At 36.2% G+C, this 15958-nt stretch overlaps 1 protein-coding gene across 2 annotated transcripts in view; it reads left to right on the forward strand.

Moving 5' to 3' along the window:
• DPYD (dihydropyrimidine dehydrogenase) overlaps nucleotides 1–15958 on the forward strand; it is a 316439-nt gene that overhangs the window by 65332 nt on the left and 235149 nt on the right. For both annotated transcript variants that reach the window (XM_056497180.1, XM_056497181.1), the window contains exon 4: nucleotides 14065–14152. In XM_056497180.1, coding sequence (XP_056353155.1) covers nucleotides 14065–14152 — 88 coding nt within the window. The remainder of the gene's footprint in view (nucleotides 1–14064; nucleotides 14153–15958) is intronic.

The raw sequence follows: 15958 nt of genomic DNA on the forward strand, positions 1-15958 counted from the left end.
ACAAAAGAATGTTTTTGAAAAGTGGCTCCTTGGTTCATGATGCTTGGTTCAGGCGTCTGCAGTTTTGTCTCTTGGTTAGTGAGGCAAAAGTTGTGTCACCTATTTTTAGGTTGTGGTGTAAGGCTGAGTTCTGAGCCCACAAAAAAAAATGCTCCTGGTCTCTATTAAAATAAATAGTTTGTAGCTGGGCAGAAAAATTCAGACTGGTTGTGTTAGAACAGTATTTAGATGCATGTTTGTCACATAACCCAAGGTGTACCAATATAATGATTTAGTACAATGCAGTGTGCATGTTCATAAAACACGATGCAAATTTAAATATTTGCAATTTGTAATATGACTCAAATAGCTGTTTTTGTTTAAAAGGAGGATGTGACATTCTGAAAAATCAGCAAATAAATATTGGTTTATTTGTAGCAGAACTGTGGGTTTCTGTGCTGTAAGTACTAGTCCCAGAACTGGTGTCTGTAGCATTCTGAAACACTTGGCCACTTGGAATAGGTTTGGCATTAAAAACTTGGCCTAGCAAGGTGTTTGTGTTTACTTAATGCTTGCTACTGTTGGGTTTTTGTTTTCTTTTTCTTAAGTGACATTTTTCCCACTTGTATTCCCCCACCCCTGGATACAGTGTGTCAGTAATTGAATCTCTTATTTCTCCAAGAATAAGGTAGTAATGTCATACTTTATATTCATGATAAATTCATAAAATATTTAATAGATACTAGCAAGAGCCATTATGAACTGACTATGTAAAAAGATGGAATACTTGAGGGCATTTGTCACACATAATTCATGACTGATGACTAAACTAATTTCAACTCTTCTGGTTGAGTAGGGTTGAGTCCCACACCTTGCGTTGCATATATTGTAAGAATAGTGAAAATGTTGAACTTGTTAATTTTTTGTCTCAATAGAAAAGTAACACTAAATCACAACATCTCAAAATCAGTCAGGTTTCCTTGTTCTTTTGGAACATAAAACTTAGTTTAAATGTTCATAATATTATTTTTATTGTGTGTATTGTGTAAATAGTACACAGACTGTAGAAATGAGGTAGGTGCTTTAAGAAGAACATTTCTTCTTCCAAAAATGATGGTGCATGCAGAGCAATACTGTGAAATATAGCTATATGATGTTTTGCCTGAATCTAAAACGAAAGTATGATGTTTAAATTTTTTCTTAAACCTGCATCTAATTTGAGATTTATCTCTACGTAGTAACTTAGCCTTATATTATGGGAAAAGTGTGTGTTAGAAAAGGATTAGGACAGGTATAATGTTACTTGTGTGGCAGTAATAGGATTCATCCAGTAAAGAAATGACTTTAGTTTAAAATATGTGAATAGTAGTGCTATCAGGAGCTATTCAGAAAAAAATAGCTTTATATTTTCATGCTAAGCAGAAAAATGCTGGTGAGTGATATACTCCCACCAGGCTGATGTTGAGAAATATGTCAGGAGGTTGTTTAGAGCTATTTTCAGGTTAAAAATAATCACCCAAGGATTTCATTTGACCATGTAATATTTTTTCATCTTCTCAGAGGCAACAAGCATGCAATGTATAGTATAAATTTGATGTGCATTTTTAACTATGTGCTAGAAAATTACTGATTTGCACTAATGATAGGGAGACTCTTTTATGAATTACTGAATCGTGCAAATTAGGAAATGAACAAACACAATCAAAAAAAGAATAATGTATCACATAATGTTCTTAGTCTGTTTTGACATTTGTGGTTCAGTGTTAACTGTTTTTGCTGGTACATCATCTTGCACAGTGCTAGTAAACATATTCAAGTATATTTTAGGAAAGATCATGCTAAGCTATCAGTAGAGCAGTTTTCCAGTCACTCCCTCCTCTTTGCTGAACACTGAGAGGGTTATATTGCCCTATGTAATATATTGTGCACATTTCTATTGCTTTTGTTTTGAATTGAGGACAGAGTTTTGCATGGTCGTGTTTTGTAAGCAAAAGAGTATTACTTAAGTTGCTGGATCTTAGCATGTGTAAACCACCAAAATGGATTTGTAGAGAGATCTTCCAAAATACTGTCACAAACTCGGGTATTAATTACTCTGATTTGAATTGTTTTTTTGTATTTTGGGAATTGAATTTTTTTTAAATTTTATTTTTGTCTTTGAGCGATAACTGTCAAAATCCTTTCTTTCTGAAATGCTCCTGCTTTTTGAAAGGGCTGAAGAGGCTGGTCATGGATAAGGGAGTGAAGGGATGAAGAAAAGGTAGAGCTTTTACTGTTCTTTACTCCTGTCTTCATTTTCAGAAAGACAGACGTTTTATGATTGGAAAAATATCCCATCTGGTTATGCAAAAAATTGCCTCAGTATAGGAAACAATAATAGAGGCTATTTCCAAGAAATTGTTTCCAGTCATGAGGTGACTAGTAGTACATTTTGCATCCTTGGTGAAACAGGAAATTAGAGAGTGGATAATTCTATCTTTCTGCTATTGTAGGCTTGCAAACAAAAACAAATTGCATTGACTAAACTAGAAGTTACTAAACACCCTTTAGTTGCATTTGTTATCCTCTGTTCCATTGCTTCGTGTTACATGCTTGAACACATATTGACAGCACAACAAACTGTTTGGTTTGAATTTATATTGTTTTAAAACCATAAGTGTTGATTTGAATTGATATTATTTTCTTTGAGCTGAGTAAGTTCAGTTAGAGGAGGAAGATGTAGCCTAAGTAGCTCTAGTATATTTGGGAGCCTTTCTTGACAGATCAATGTGTAACACACAGCCTATCATAGAAAATATATCCTCTGAATTTACCTGAAAGGGGTTGGAGTGGGATTCTAACACAAAATATCTTCCCTTCTCCTGCTTAAATTCGGTAAGCCAATATCAAGATATCTTCATGAAAATGAGCTAACTGCTTTTAAAATTGTTAACCAGTCAAGTTCTGACAGAACGGAATCTGATAAATCAGCAGCATCATTCACAATCAAAACTCTCACTAGTCTACAGTAACCCCAAACTGGAATATATTCTGCTGGGATCAGATCCAGCCAAGGACAAGGGGAACAATAGGTAGGATTGGCTCCTGAGGTCCTGCAGCCAGGGATGCAGGAATGGAGCAGACTGACAGTAGTAGCTGTCAGGGAGGTTTTCTTGTTGGCTTAATTTGTAAGCATGGGTACCAGAGCTCAGGATTCTTACTGCCAAGAAATTTAATAAGAGCTGTCTGAGTTTGCAGCCAGCAGATCTGGGCATTCACCTGGAGTAAAGAAAACAATTGGCAGCCCTCAGTGTTAAGGAAGAGAGGCACTGGTAAGTGAGCTGTACCTGTGATTGTGTTGGTATCCTGTAAATCCTGGGGTATGAAACTCTGGAAGTTATCAGATGCATTCATTAAACCCTAATGTTTCTGGGTTAGAAAGAGCAATGCTAAAATCCAGGCATCTAAGTCTGGGATGCAGGAATAGTAGGGGAGTTGCTAATGTGTATTGTGTGTGATTTTGTGTAAAAGAGGTACTACTGGAGAGGGTGGAAGAGAAGAAGCATTTTGTACTGATTCACAGGATTTCTGAAATGTCTGTATGACTAGTCTGAGAAATGTAGATCTTTGTGGAGTATTTTTTTATAAATAAATTTTAATATTTTTTCTGTAATTGTTTTCAAATAACTGCATAAAAAAGAATTGCCAAAAGGCAGACATCTGCTCATTTGTAGCAAGCAAAATTATCTACCAAAAGAGAATATTTAAATCCTTCCAGCAGGTTTTTGAAAATGCAGTGCCTTTGGGAAATGAGAAAAGTGTGCTTTTTCAGCCACACTACATTTGCAGTCCTGGGGTTGCTGTGTTTGATGTAGGTCTTACAATTTGAGCATGTACAAAGAAGAACAATGCCACAAATTCAAGAACAGGTGATCTATCAAACTATCATGAACCAACAGATTAATGACTTTTTAATGCATCCTAAAATTTCTTAAAGCTGTGTTTCTCTGAAAAAAACCCAACTATTTCTTTTAATATTTTCCAGTCAGCACTTAACTGCTGAGCCATCACAGCAAATGTATTCGTTCTTATGCCATTAACTATAGTATGGGAGGAAATGTGACAAATGCTTTCCTTTATATAATCTTTTCAAAAAAATGTGAAAATTCTCCTTACTTAGCTTGTAAAGCTGAAACCTAAAATGCAAGATTTTGGTACCTTCTTTTTAGCAATAAATATTTGTCCCATTTTTGCAAACACTGATTATTCTCTAGTTGCCCTCCCAAAGCCTTCTCAATGTTGAAAATCCAGAGTCTTTTCTATCTTTAGCTAGTAGATGGAGTTTTCTTTGTCAATATATGTTGACCTAAAAGACCATGCTGTAGTGCTCAGAAATCAAACTGTTTTTGAAAGATCTTCATGTGGTTATACTTGGAAAATCGTTGTGTATAATCATATTTTAGATCCTTTGGGTACTTTTATTTTAACCACGGTCCTTTTTATTTATCCTAATTTTGGGGTGCCTGGTAAAGTGCTTAAAATAAGGATTTAATTTATAAGGAAAATGAATACTCACGTCACTCCTGTAGTCCTAAATAACTTGACACAGACATGAACTCTTAAATTTTTAGAGTCTGCTTATCTGTATGGGAAACCTCAACTGTAGATAGATAAATTTGCCATTTTAAAAGGCCATTATTCAGCATACTAGGAGAAATAGGAAAGATAGCATAAACCTGGTGGGTCACGTAGTCCAGCCTTCTACAGGTCCATGTAACATGGTGAAAATGTAAAGCTTGAACAGCTCTCTCCAATTAACTAGTTTGCATAAGAGATTTGCATGTAGATTTCTACACTGGAAGAATGAAACTGTGAAAAGGTACAAATATACAATGGAGTGCTTCTGTGAAGCAGCCTTGCTACCAAGGGGCCAGGTGTTAAATTTATTTGGTGATCTACAGACAGGCTTTGTCCATATTTTTTGTTTTATTTTGTTTGTTTGGTGGGGGTTTGTTATTGCTCTGCTTTGGTTTTGGTTTTGGGGTTTTTTTAGCTGGTGGAGAGCCCCAGCTAAAAAAATATAAATGGTGTATTGGTTTCACATAATGTGAAGTCTGGACAGTTACTTTCAGCTATGTCATTTATTCATATTATCATACTGTGAATGTATGAATGTTATAAAATTTCTCCCAGTGAGGGTGGTTATAGCAAAATCTGGATATAGCACATACAAGACCAATACTTTTGTCTTAATGAGTTAGTGTATTTCCCTCTTGCAAACCATTAAGATTGAATTTTCTGCTATCTACTATTAAAATGTTACTTATATCTTTAAGTTCAAGATAAAAAGAATGCAACACTGATTCTTAGTGTAATTTGCTCAGGGTTTGTCTTTACTCTGTGCTCGCCTCTGTCATTTCCTTCTGTGATTTCTGTAATTGTGTCATAAAGCTCTTTTTATTTGCTGAGGGGATGCTGGTTTTGAATCTACTTTTTGAGTAAATTTAAGGTAGAAAAGAAAAGCCAAATAATTATCTTAAGCATCAAAGCATGCAAGAACATGCCACCTATTTAAAAAATGCTTATATATTATAAACAGGGCAACATTATTTTCTTATGACCAAAAAATGTACCAGTTGTTTGCAGCACAGAAAATCAGAACTGAAATAGCAAGCAGATTTCCTTTTTTCTGGTTCTTGATGACTGAGGGTATTAACAAGTTGCATTCTCACTTAAAGTATCTTAGACAAACCTCTTCATTTGAAAAAGAGGATGAAAGACAGTCCTTGTACACATGCAATTTCTAGATGAAATATTAAATCTTAGAATCCTCTGCTGAATTCTTGTAGTTTCCAAAAGGAGGAAAAGACAGGAGTAGTGGCACATGGCTCTCAAATCTGTAGCTGCAGATTTGGTGTAGTTGCAGATTAAGGTGAGGAAGAGTGAGGTCACTGGAGTGCTGGGAACTCACTTCTGGAAGACTTGCATGAGTCTGGCTTAAGAAATTGCTTAAGCATTTTCATTATAAGCAATTGAATGGTCTGACTGGGTCCCACTGGGGACTACATATATTAAAATAGAGCGCAGTTAAGCAGTCTGATAATGAATTGGAATGTTCACTGTCTGGAAGGACTGAGCTTTATTTACTAAGGAAACTGCCTTTCTTTCCATGTTTTAAAACTTGGTAAAAGGTGGTCAGCTGGGATTGATGACTTATCTCCTCCATTGGAAGAATCATCTTTATCAAGTTTGCAGTGGAAAGGTGACTGACCTCTCAATATTCTCTGGAGTTCTAAACAGTGGCAGCAGCCAAAACTGATAATTCTTTTTTGTTTCTGGAAATGTGAAAACAAGAGCAACTGGAACCTTTGAAGTTTTTACTTTTAGTCCAAAATTCAATTATTTAATTTGTGCTTTTGCCTACCTCCAGATTATGCCCAGTATAGGGTCAGGCGTTCAGGTGACACCAACAGCAAAGCTAAAAGCCTCCTGGACTTTTGCCTTCTTTTCTTCCTTTCTCCCACATTCCAACCCCTTGCTAATATTAGCATCATGAGTTGGGAAACGGTGGGAATGCATTGTGTGCAGAGAGCAGTGCAGCCTGACCTGTGAGTGGCAGGGTTCTAGATCAGTATTCAGTCAGATCTGTGGATAATTGCAGGGTGATGGAAAAGAGAGAACTGGGGAATTTTTTGGTGCTCAGATCCTAAAAAGGGAAACTTTAGCTTATGCTATTACTGCCTTTCCCATGACTAATTCTCCACAAAAGTTCTTTGTTTAAATCACTCTTCTGTTAATTGTGGTAGAATTGCTGGCATGCCTAAATTGCAAGACAGATTGTGGTGCTGTAGTGAGGAAATCCATTTCTTCTGGGTTTCTAGTTTTTAATTGAGAACATTTTCTTGAATTTTCAATTAATGCATTTTAGTTAGGTTATATTGTATCATAGATTGTTTATATATATTATTCTTAAATTTAATCAATGTTTTCAGTCTAAATAAGTGGTAGATTTGTGCTTGTGATAATAATGATATATTGAACAGAGTGGCATTTGTAAGATGAGCGTGTATGATGAAGGCATTTTGGGAGAAAAAACACCTTTGACTAAACTTACAAAGTGTATTTTGCCTGAAGTGAACCCAGAGGAGTTTTGTTGACATTAAGATAAACAGACAACAGGTGTTTCATATTCTGGAAAGGTAATTTACACAGGACAAGAACCATGCCACATAAAACTAATTTCTTGTCTCCTAAAAACCCTAGAAAGAATTCTTGATGTGAGTCAAAAAATCTGTAACGCTTCTAGGAGAATAGTCCAGGCAAAAGAAGATTATTGTGTACAGGACAAGCCATAATAAAAACTGTCAGTTCTGTCAACCTTTCTGTCTACAGTCTATAGAGGATTAAAAGGATATTGAACATCGTGTAACAGCTGTCTCTTATGTGAAAGGGATCACTGTTGTGGTGAACATAAATGTAGCCGTTTAAAAAGCTCCACAAGGCGAGGTGTGGCTGGGCCACAAGTGGCTGCTTTGGCAAGTAAAATGCTGCTTTCAAGGACTTGAAGAGCACAGTGTGAGGTCTAAATAGGTACTATCAGTGTTTTATCAAAAAGTGGGTTTCTTGTGTAAATTTTGCACAACTGGATAGTATGGGTACAATCAAATTTATTATCATAAGCAGGAAACTATTGTGTTCCTATGAAGCTGAGAAAATACTAAGAAATATGTAGTATGAAATTTAATCATTAGCAGAGATGTTGCAGATTGACTTTTAAGTATTTGGTTTTTGTAACTAAAAAAATTTAAGATTTAAATAAAGGTATTTTGTTGGTGGCAACAAAACCTTTGACTAGACATAGTTTTTCTGGGACAATTTAATGAATTTTGAATGTTGATTAATACTGTTGAAAACACAGCAATTTCATAATGCTTACTATGAAACAAGAAAAAGGGGACCATGCTTAGAATTAACATTGCTGTAATGAATGGTTGAAATTATTTTCACCATCAATATAAAAAAATTGATTTCTAATATGTCAAAAGGATGATACAGTTTTTTTGATTTGGCATCAGCTGATCTATATGCTTTGTGCTACAGTATTCTGTAAATGGAACTGTGTTTTCTATTTTTAATCCCTCTAGTTTATATAATAGCTTTATTCAGCAACATTATAAATTGGAGAAATGCGATTAAAGTAAATATAAAAAAGTTATATAAACAAAGTGAGTGAAAGGCTGCAATCCTTTAGGTTATATTGCAAAATGATTGGTGAATAATTCTGTATCCCAGTGAAATGACAGGAAGAATTGAAGGAGAGCATCATAACTTGCCATGAGCTGACTGGGAGCAGGCTGCTCCCCTCGGTGCAGGGTGGACAGAGCCCAGCTGTGTTCCCACTGCTCAGTGAGGGGTTAAGAGGAAATCCCACCAACCTACCTTTCCTCTGCTTGGCTCCATTTGTGTGTGTGATCACAGACCAAGATAGCACTGTACAGAGTATGCAAAGACATGGCATTAGGCAATGACAGTTTTAGTGCAGAAATGGAGGTTTCTGAAGGGCTGAATGGTAGTTGACAACAACTCAGAGGATGGACTGTAAAGTGACTGGTGCACACTTTCCTACACCATTGTCATAGGTTCCTGATGGCAGACAGTGGCTCCTCTTTTTATATTATCAACATTGTCCATTAAAATGACGCTATGATGAAAGATGATAAAAAGTTACAGGACAGAGAAGTGGAAAAGCTTCAGACGAATGGGGAAGAAAGGCTACAGAAAACAGGAAGACAGCCAAGCAGAAGCAAAGAGGAGGGGAGAGTTCCTGCACTCAGAGGGGATTCAGAAGTAGATGAGAAAAGAGTTACAGCTGTGTAGAGAGCCAAAGAAGAAAAGAAAAAGATGAGGCATTGATGAATAGAATGATTTGGAGCCCATGTCCATATGATTCACCACCTCTTAAGTGTCCAAAAATAACCTTGTCTGTAAGTGCCATTATTCTGCACTAGGGTAGGAGGTTTTTGTGTCTGAAGACTAACTTTCAACTCTGATCATTTCTTCTTTTCGATAAAAAGCACCTCCCTTACGTGTCCTGTAACTGCCAGAAGCAATGCCATGTCTGTCTCTAATCCTGTAGAGTGCCTCTATTTAAAATTTGCTTCCTCTGGTCATGTGAACTTAGTGACAGAGAAGTAGTGACATTTTTTTATGGATCTGCAGAAGGCTTATGGGACTTCAGGTGACTGAAGAGGCAACAGTGACAATGTGGGAGTCTTTCTTCTTTCTTTAGGTATGAACTGGCATTGCAAATTTACATGATACTGAATGGTTTGTTTCTTATGGCTCCTGTGCACTGCTAACAGGCTGGGCATTTCTCACAAATAGAATATTTTACATGTCATTTTGCAATATAACCTGAAAGACTGCTGCCATTCACCCAGTATGACATATCCAGGACCAGGACATGTACTTGTCTGTAATGCTGTGTTTCTGGTGCCCTTTGTGCTGAGTGTTTCCTGGCAATTAGATTTGGGTTTTCTGTAGTCCAAAATTGTTTTCATAGTTGATTCTAATTGAAGATGTTGTTGCTTTGCCACATTGTACTTAGGCAACAGAGTTCCTGGCCTTGCATGTGAGAATTCTTTTTTCTTGACTTTGAATATTCCTGTATCATTTGTCTTTGGTATACTTATCAAGTGTTTATGGTGTTTTGATATTTAAACCTGGTAAAACATTCCTGGTTACTTTATAATCTCTTTCTCATCTTCTGTCTATTGTGAAATGCAATGAACACAAACACAAAAGGATGTGGGATTTTTCTCTGTGAATGTTAGTTTTGGGTGCATGGCTTTTTGTTTGTTTGTTTGTTTGTGGTTCCTTACCTGGTGTCCCTTACCTTTTTAAAATGAATTTATATATGTCCAAATCTCTGTTTAGGTTGGTCCTTGACCCTCTTTCAGTACAGAAAGAAGCAAAACCAAATAGGGAGAAGGAAGCCTAAATTCTACAGGATTAGCCATAAGTAATTAAAGGATTGAACCTCAAGAGAAAAATCTATGTAATACTCTTCACTTCTGCCCTCAAAGGCAAGGGGCATTCAATTTGGGATTTAGATTTATTTGGAAATAATAGATTCATTTCTTCCTGACATGCACCTTTCTTATTTCAATGCTTACTGTCCCCAGCTCAGTGTTTAGAGTGGTGCAAGAGACATGGAATCAAGAAGAGCCTTGGTTGGGTCAAAGTTTGGTCTCCTGTTCAAACCAATCTTTCTACCATTCTCTTAAAGTTAATTGACCAAAGCCTCAGCAAATACATACAGAACTTCATCTGGGCTATTTCTCTGAGCAGTGGATAAAGTTTTAGAAATTCTACAAGTAGTAGAGCTGGAAGCCTTTTTTCAAAATGACTGTTTATGTCCTGCAGAAACCTGCATAAATGAGTTAGGATTCAATTTGCTTCTAAACCTCTGCCAACAGTAACCATAGTAAAGGTTATTTGGCCTGTTTTGTGATACATGAGGATTTGATGGGTTAACAGCTACAGTTTGTTGAGGCATGTTACTCTGGATTATCTGTTTCAGCCCTGGCCTTTCAGCATTCATGTGATTGCACTCCAGGTGATGTTATTGCCAGTGAGGTAGACAATTGTTCGCTGCATTTTTAGGTAATAACAATACAGCTACATTGCCTTTCTCTGTTTAGAAGCAAAAGTGTGTTAAGAGCTGGCCTATACCTGGAGATGGGGCTGTGGGCCAGATAGTTTTAACTTCAAAATAAAATATTGGGTAAAATTTCAACAACTGTACAACAAAAGCTATTAACTGAAAATTAGTCTTGGCTGTGGCTTCCATTTCTCTTCTGCAGTGAAAAGACTGGTGTTGCCTTTTATATGGAAATTAATATGCATGTGAAGTGAATGTGGTGTCTTTTAAGATTCTAAACAGCCTATATGTTTCTTAAGGAGATGCTATTCCATGAACAATGGGAGAAAAATTTGTGATATAGGGTGTTTTCTGATAGTTAGTAGGATTTTTCTTATATTTTTACTAAGAAATGCTAAGATATATGTTCTCAGATTAGCACAGGTCCATAGGTAGTCGAGAATGTTGTTTGTTTGTTTTTTTTTAGTAGTGAGCATGCTCCTCTTTATTTATTTTTCCAGGAGCTGGCGGGTGAATTAGAAACATTTAATCTAAATTTCTAATTTTTTTACGATATTTTGAACCAAAATCATAGTAATAAAATAACCTTGTAAAATGAAAGGTGGGATTTTTCAGGGTGGGAGGACAGATGAAGAAAAACAAAGGAAGAATAATACTTAATGTTTCTCCATTGGAGTATATGCATGTGGAACTGAAGCTCCTAGTAATTGTTGGTGCATTCCCTTAAGCATGGTATTTTGCCTGTGATTTTTGAAAGGATCAATCACTTGCAGCAATTTATGTAATAACTTTCTGGTGTGTGATTCTACTACTTTATTTATTCTTTTTGCTGATTTGCCAGAATGCAATACCTTTGCTCCTTTGTACAGTAAATGCACTCTGTAATATCTATGATGGTATGGTCAAAGGATAATTTATTGTCAGATAGAAAAATAGGTCAACACTAATGTCACTTGATGATCAACCCCCCCAAGTTTAATAGAACACCTCACCAGCATGCATTCAGCACAGTGCTTGATGTTTTATTAGGACTACAGTACCTTACAGTACCTAGCTATAGCAGGAGTGTAATTACTGAGCTGTCATGGTGATAAGTGGGATTAATGGCAGCCTGGTGCACTTTAGTCTGCAGAGTGCCTGGAAGATGGTATTATTATGAGAGAAAGTCTGGATTGGCATATTCATGGCATCCTCCCCTCCTCCCCAAAGCTCACATTCAAGTTTGCATTACCTGCCCCTCCCAGTAGCTGACATTTTCAACAGCTGTTATTTGTGAAGCAGCTCAAAAATCAAAAGAGAAATAATTTGGTAAAGATGCTTGCTAGTCTGAATGAGTAATCTGTACACAGCTTATTCTGCCAGGTGCCATGCAGTTTTGACATGAGACTGTTCTATATATAATCCACAGAATGTATTTTATGTTCAGTGTGCTTACTCTGATTTTGAATACAAGACTGTTGTATTTTAAAGAAAACCACACTGAGGAAAGTGGAGAGTAAAAAGCCATAATGGAATTGATGTCTTTTTTAATTGCATGATTTTTGAGTTCTATTATTTCCTTACTGCCTACACAGTCAAACTGCTCATCTGAACCCTCGTAGTGGTGTTATTCTGTCTAGTGCATCTCCTTTTTTGCTGGCTTCTAGAACTAGAACTTTGCTTTTTTTCAAAGAAGAGAAATTCTTGTCTGCTTAAAATGCTAAAAGCATCCTCTTGACTCGGGCTGTTCTGGCCACAACCTTTCGAGGTCCCCCTCTCCCACCTTTCCTTGTTAAGGCTTTTATAACATGTACCTGTCACAGGTGGTGCTGGGCAGTGTTATGCTCAGCTGCACAGCTTTTTTCACATCCCAGCTCACTGAACTCGTAATCCAGTGTGGTCTTGAACCCAGGTTTGGCTTCTGCAGGTTTCCCATCGTTTGCAGCCAGTGAGACCTGTTTACTTTAAGTATATCCTCTGGGGCCTTTTTTCCATGACTAGTCCTGTGAGAAAATCCAAGCAGCCACTACCACATGTGCTTTCAAATTTTTCTGGTGCCATATTGTCTGCAATACCCAGCTAGATGATAATGCATAATAAGATGAAGGGCTAATTAACTTAACTAGCCTTCCCCTTCTCTCATATTCCACCTGAACTGAAAAAGCAACAACAAAAAAAACCCTGATGTGTGTGATTGACAAAGTCAGAATAGTGTTTTGCTGCAGGTAGTCCAGTAATTTATTTCCTTTTAAACTTCTCTTCATTTCTTTGTATTTAGTCTACTGGCCTCTTGCAGCTGTTCTGTGTTTTAAAATACTCTGTCCCAGGCAGTTCCACAATGTTGTTACCTAGCACTGAATAACAATAATTAAGGTAGACTTGTGGAACTTACCTAAGTACTTAAGTATCTGGGCTCAAATAATATGCAAAAATCAGATTTTTATTTAGTTTTCCATAGATTGTTAAACTTACAATTTGCATTAATTCAAAATGTTACTAATATGATATTCAGAGAGCATTTGGAATAACCTAACAAATTCTGAGACAAGTAGTGAGGCATTTAGCCTACAATAATCATTGATCTATAAAACCAAGGCTGTGTACTAATACCTTTGTGCCTAATAGAGGACCACTTTACTCCTTCAGATGACTTCTTTTTTTTTTAGGTTTGCTTAATGCAAGTTGTGTAGACTGTCCTAAGGACTTAATCCTTGGATGGGACTGGTGCAGGCAACCAGATCATTACACTGACTATGCAGAAACAGAAAATCAATCTTTATTACTTAGGATGTTTTGCCACCTTATTACTTAGCTAGGTTTTGTCATTAGAAATGACAGGAAGAAGGTCTTAGGGACTTTGGTTGGAAGTATATATAAGACTACTGAATTGTTTTTGAGAGTCACAGACTTATCACAGGAAATTCATCGAAAAGTGACTTGAAAATTCATCAGCTATTCTTATTCTTTGGACATACAGTAAAAAGTAATTCCTTCCTTTGTGGAAATACTGTTGCTTTTGTATGTCTGATTGTCCAACATTCAACATTTAATTCATAATGAGACTTCCAGAACTTAGTTAATAAATTTAGGTTCACAGCACAGATTTTTTCAAATAGGAAAATGAACTGGTCAGAAGTTTAGCAATCATGGATTCCAGGGAAAATATTCCCTCTATGTAATTTGAGGGTTTCCTGATATTTCAACAGTGGTGTTTGTGTGCTTGTAAGTGGTATCCTCTGCCTTCCAATGTAAAGTTCAGTCAAAAGACATAACTAATCTCTGCTGATGACAGTCACTAATAATCATGTAGTGCTTTGAGGTTTTAAATACAAATTCTGTGAAGGTGTTATGCATTACTGCTTTGTGACTTATCTTTTAGCATGCTTACTTGAAAACCTTATGCTAAGGGCAGCATTTGTATTCCATGTCTCCTTTTTTTTACACATTTTCTTTTATTCCTGTAGATGCTTAAAGTGTGCAGATGCCCCCTGCCAGAAGAGTTGCCCAACTAATCTGGACATCAAGTCATTCATCACAAGTATTGCAAACAAGGTAAAGTCAGGCTTGCAGTTGTACATGGCAGGAGATAACAGCAGTTACTTGCAATTTTGTGGGTGAGATTGCATTTCAAGGCTTATCTTTGTAAAGGCTTCAAAATAAAGTGTTTAGAACAGACATTTTCAAGTTTGAGTTAGCTAATTTTGTTTATTTTTACTTCTGTTCTGTGCCCATACAAATAGTGTATAGTGCAGTTCTGTTTCTTTGTGTCTCTTTTAATATAAAGTTTTTGGCTTTGATGGTTTTCAAATACAATGGTATTCAGAAACCTGAGCATTATAATATTTAACCTTTCTGCTACCTGAGGTATTACAGTTACAAACCTTTCCTTTCATCAGAGGTGGGGGGGTGTTGGTGGTTTTTGATTTTTTTTAGATGTGATTATAATTTAAATTTCCTATAGGAAGAAATCTGGTATAAAGATGATAATCTCAAGGAATATTATCTTGCTCTGTGCTGTCCTCTACTCTCTTTTATTTTCCTGCTATGGTGGTACCTGCACCATATACTTTTAGAGCAGATAGAAGACAAGAATGGTGTGCTTTTGAAAACTAAAACTTATGATTTATAATTTTGATAGGATTTAATGGAACCAGTAAGTAATTTTTTACTTTGTTATGCATTTTGCTAAACTTCTATTGAAATAATAAGTTAGATATTATAATTCAGCAATCTGAATATTCAGCTTGATGAAAACTTCTGCATTATTGTCACTGAAGATCTTGCTTAAGATGATCAAGGATATTTTGCATGCCATTGAAAATAATTTTCAATATGATACATTTGTTTTTGCTGTTTTCATCTTATAAATAAACTTCCATTTTTAATTTAAATAAATATGTATGGTAGCCTCTAGAAGAAATAAATAGATGAAACATAGAACTTTCAGCTGTTTGAGGTCAATAGATTCAGGGAAATGGGGTACATTTTCTAGACTTACTGAAGTCTGTGCCCTGCTTCTGAATCTCTCATCGTCCACTTGAGAAACTCCCTTCAGCTGGTTACTCTTCTGCTTGTTTAGAGAAGATTGTGTTCAGTAAATTCCCTGTCCTTATCCTTGTGTAAGCAGTATTGCACATAGGTATTTATTTAAACATGATTCATTATTAATATAGACTATTTAGACAGCAGTAAACTGAAAATGAATTACTTTGTTCAGGTATTAAAAAGCTCTATTGTTTGAGGTTTGTTTTGTTGGGAAGTGGCTATAGCAATCATAAAGGGTCAGGGATTCTTGTTCTCTTAAGCCTGAGGCTTTTTAGATATTTACAGGCCATGTACAATGTAGCTGTTCTGGCTGTTCTGCCATTAGACCTGAGCTCTGGAGTAGAAGAGGGACAAGGGAGGAGTGTTGTTCCTGGGTTGAGAGGGTAATTGAATTGCCAGACTCAATGAGCCTTGAGCCTCTTTGAGAGGAAGGATATCACTTATGCTGTATTGTGTTTGCTGCTGTGGTTCAGTAGGGTTTGGGGCACAACTTCCATTCTCTTTTTCCATACAAACTGGATTACAACTCCACTTTATAAAGGTACAATCTATTCCATTGTGTCTTCCCAGTTTGTGTTTCTTGGTTCATAAAGACTGCTTGTAATTGTGTCTCTCAGAGATCAGACTTCAAATTCACCAGGCACACGTTACTATTTTTGTTTCTAAACATCAAAAGATGGTAAACGAGTATTTTGACTTCCAGCTGTCCTCTTTAAATACCACCACATTGCAAAACTTGTATTCCTTGCTTTATGATGAACAAATGCTATCTTAGTTGTTTATTTCTTTAAAAAGGTAAAAATACACTAAAAA

The sequence above is a fragment of the Oenanthe melanoleuca genome, chromosome 8, assembly GCF_029582105.1.
Source record: "Oenanthe melanoleuca isolate GR-GAL-2019-014 chromosome 8, OMel1.0, whole genome shotgun sequence".
Classification (NCBI taxonomy): Eukaryota; Metazoa; Chordata; class Aves; order Passeriformes; family Muscicapidae; genus Oenanthe; species Oenanthe melanoleuca.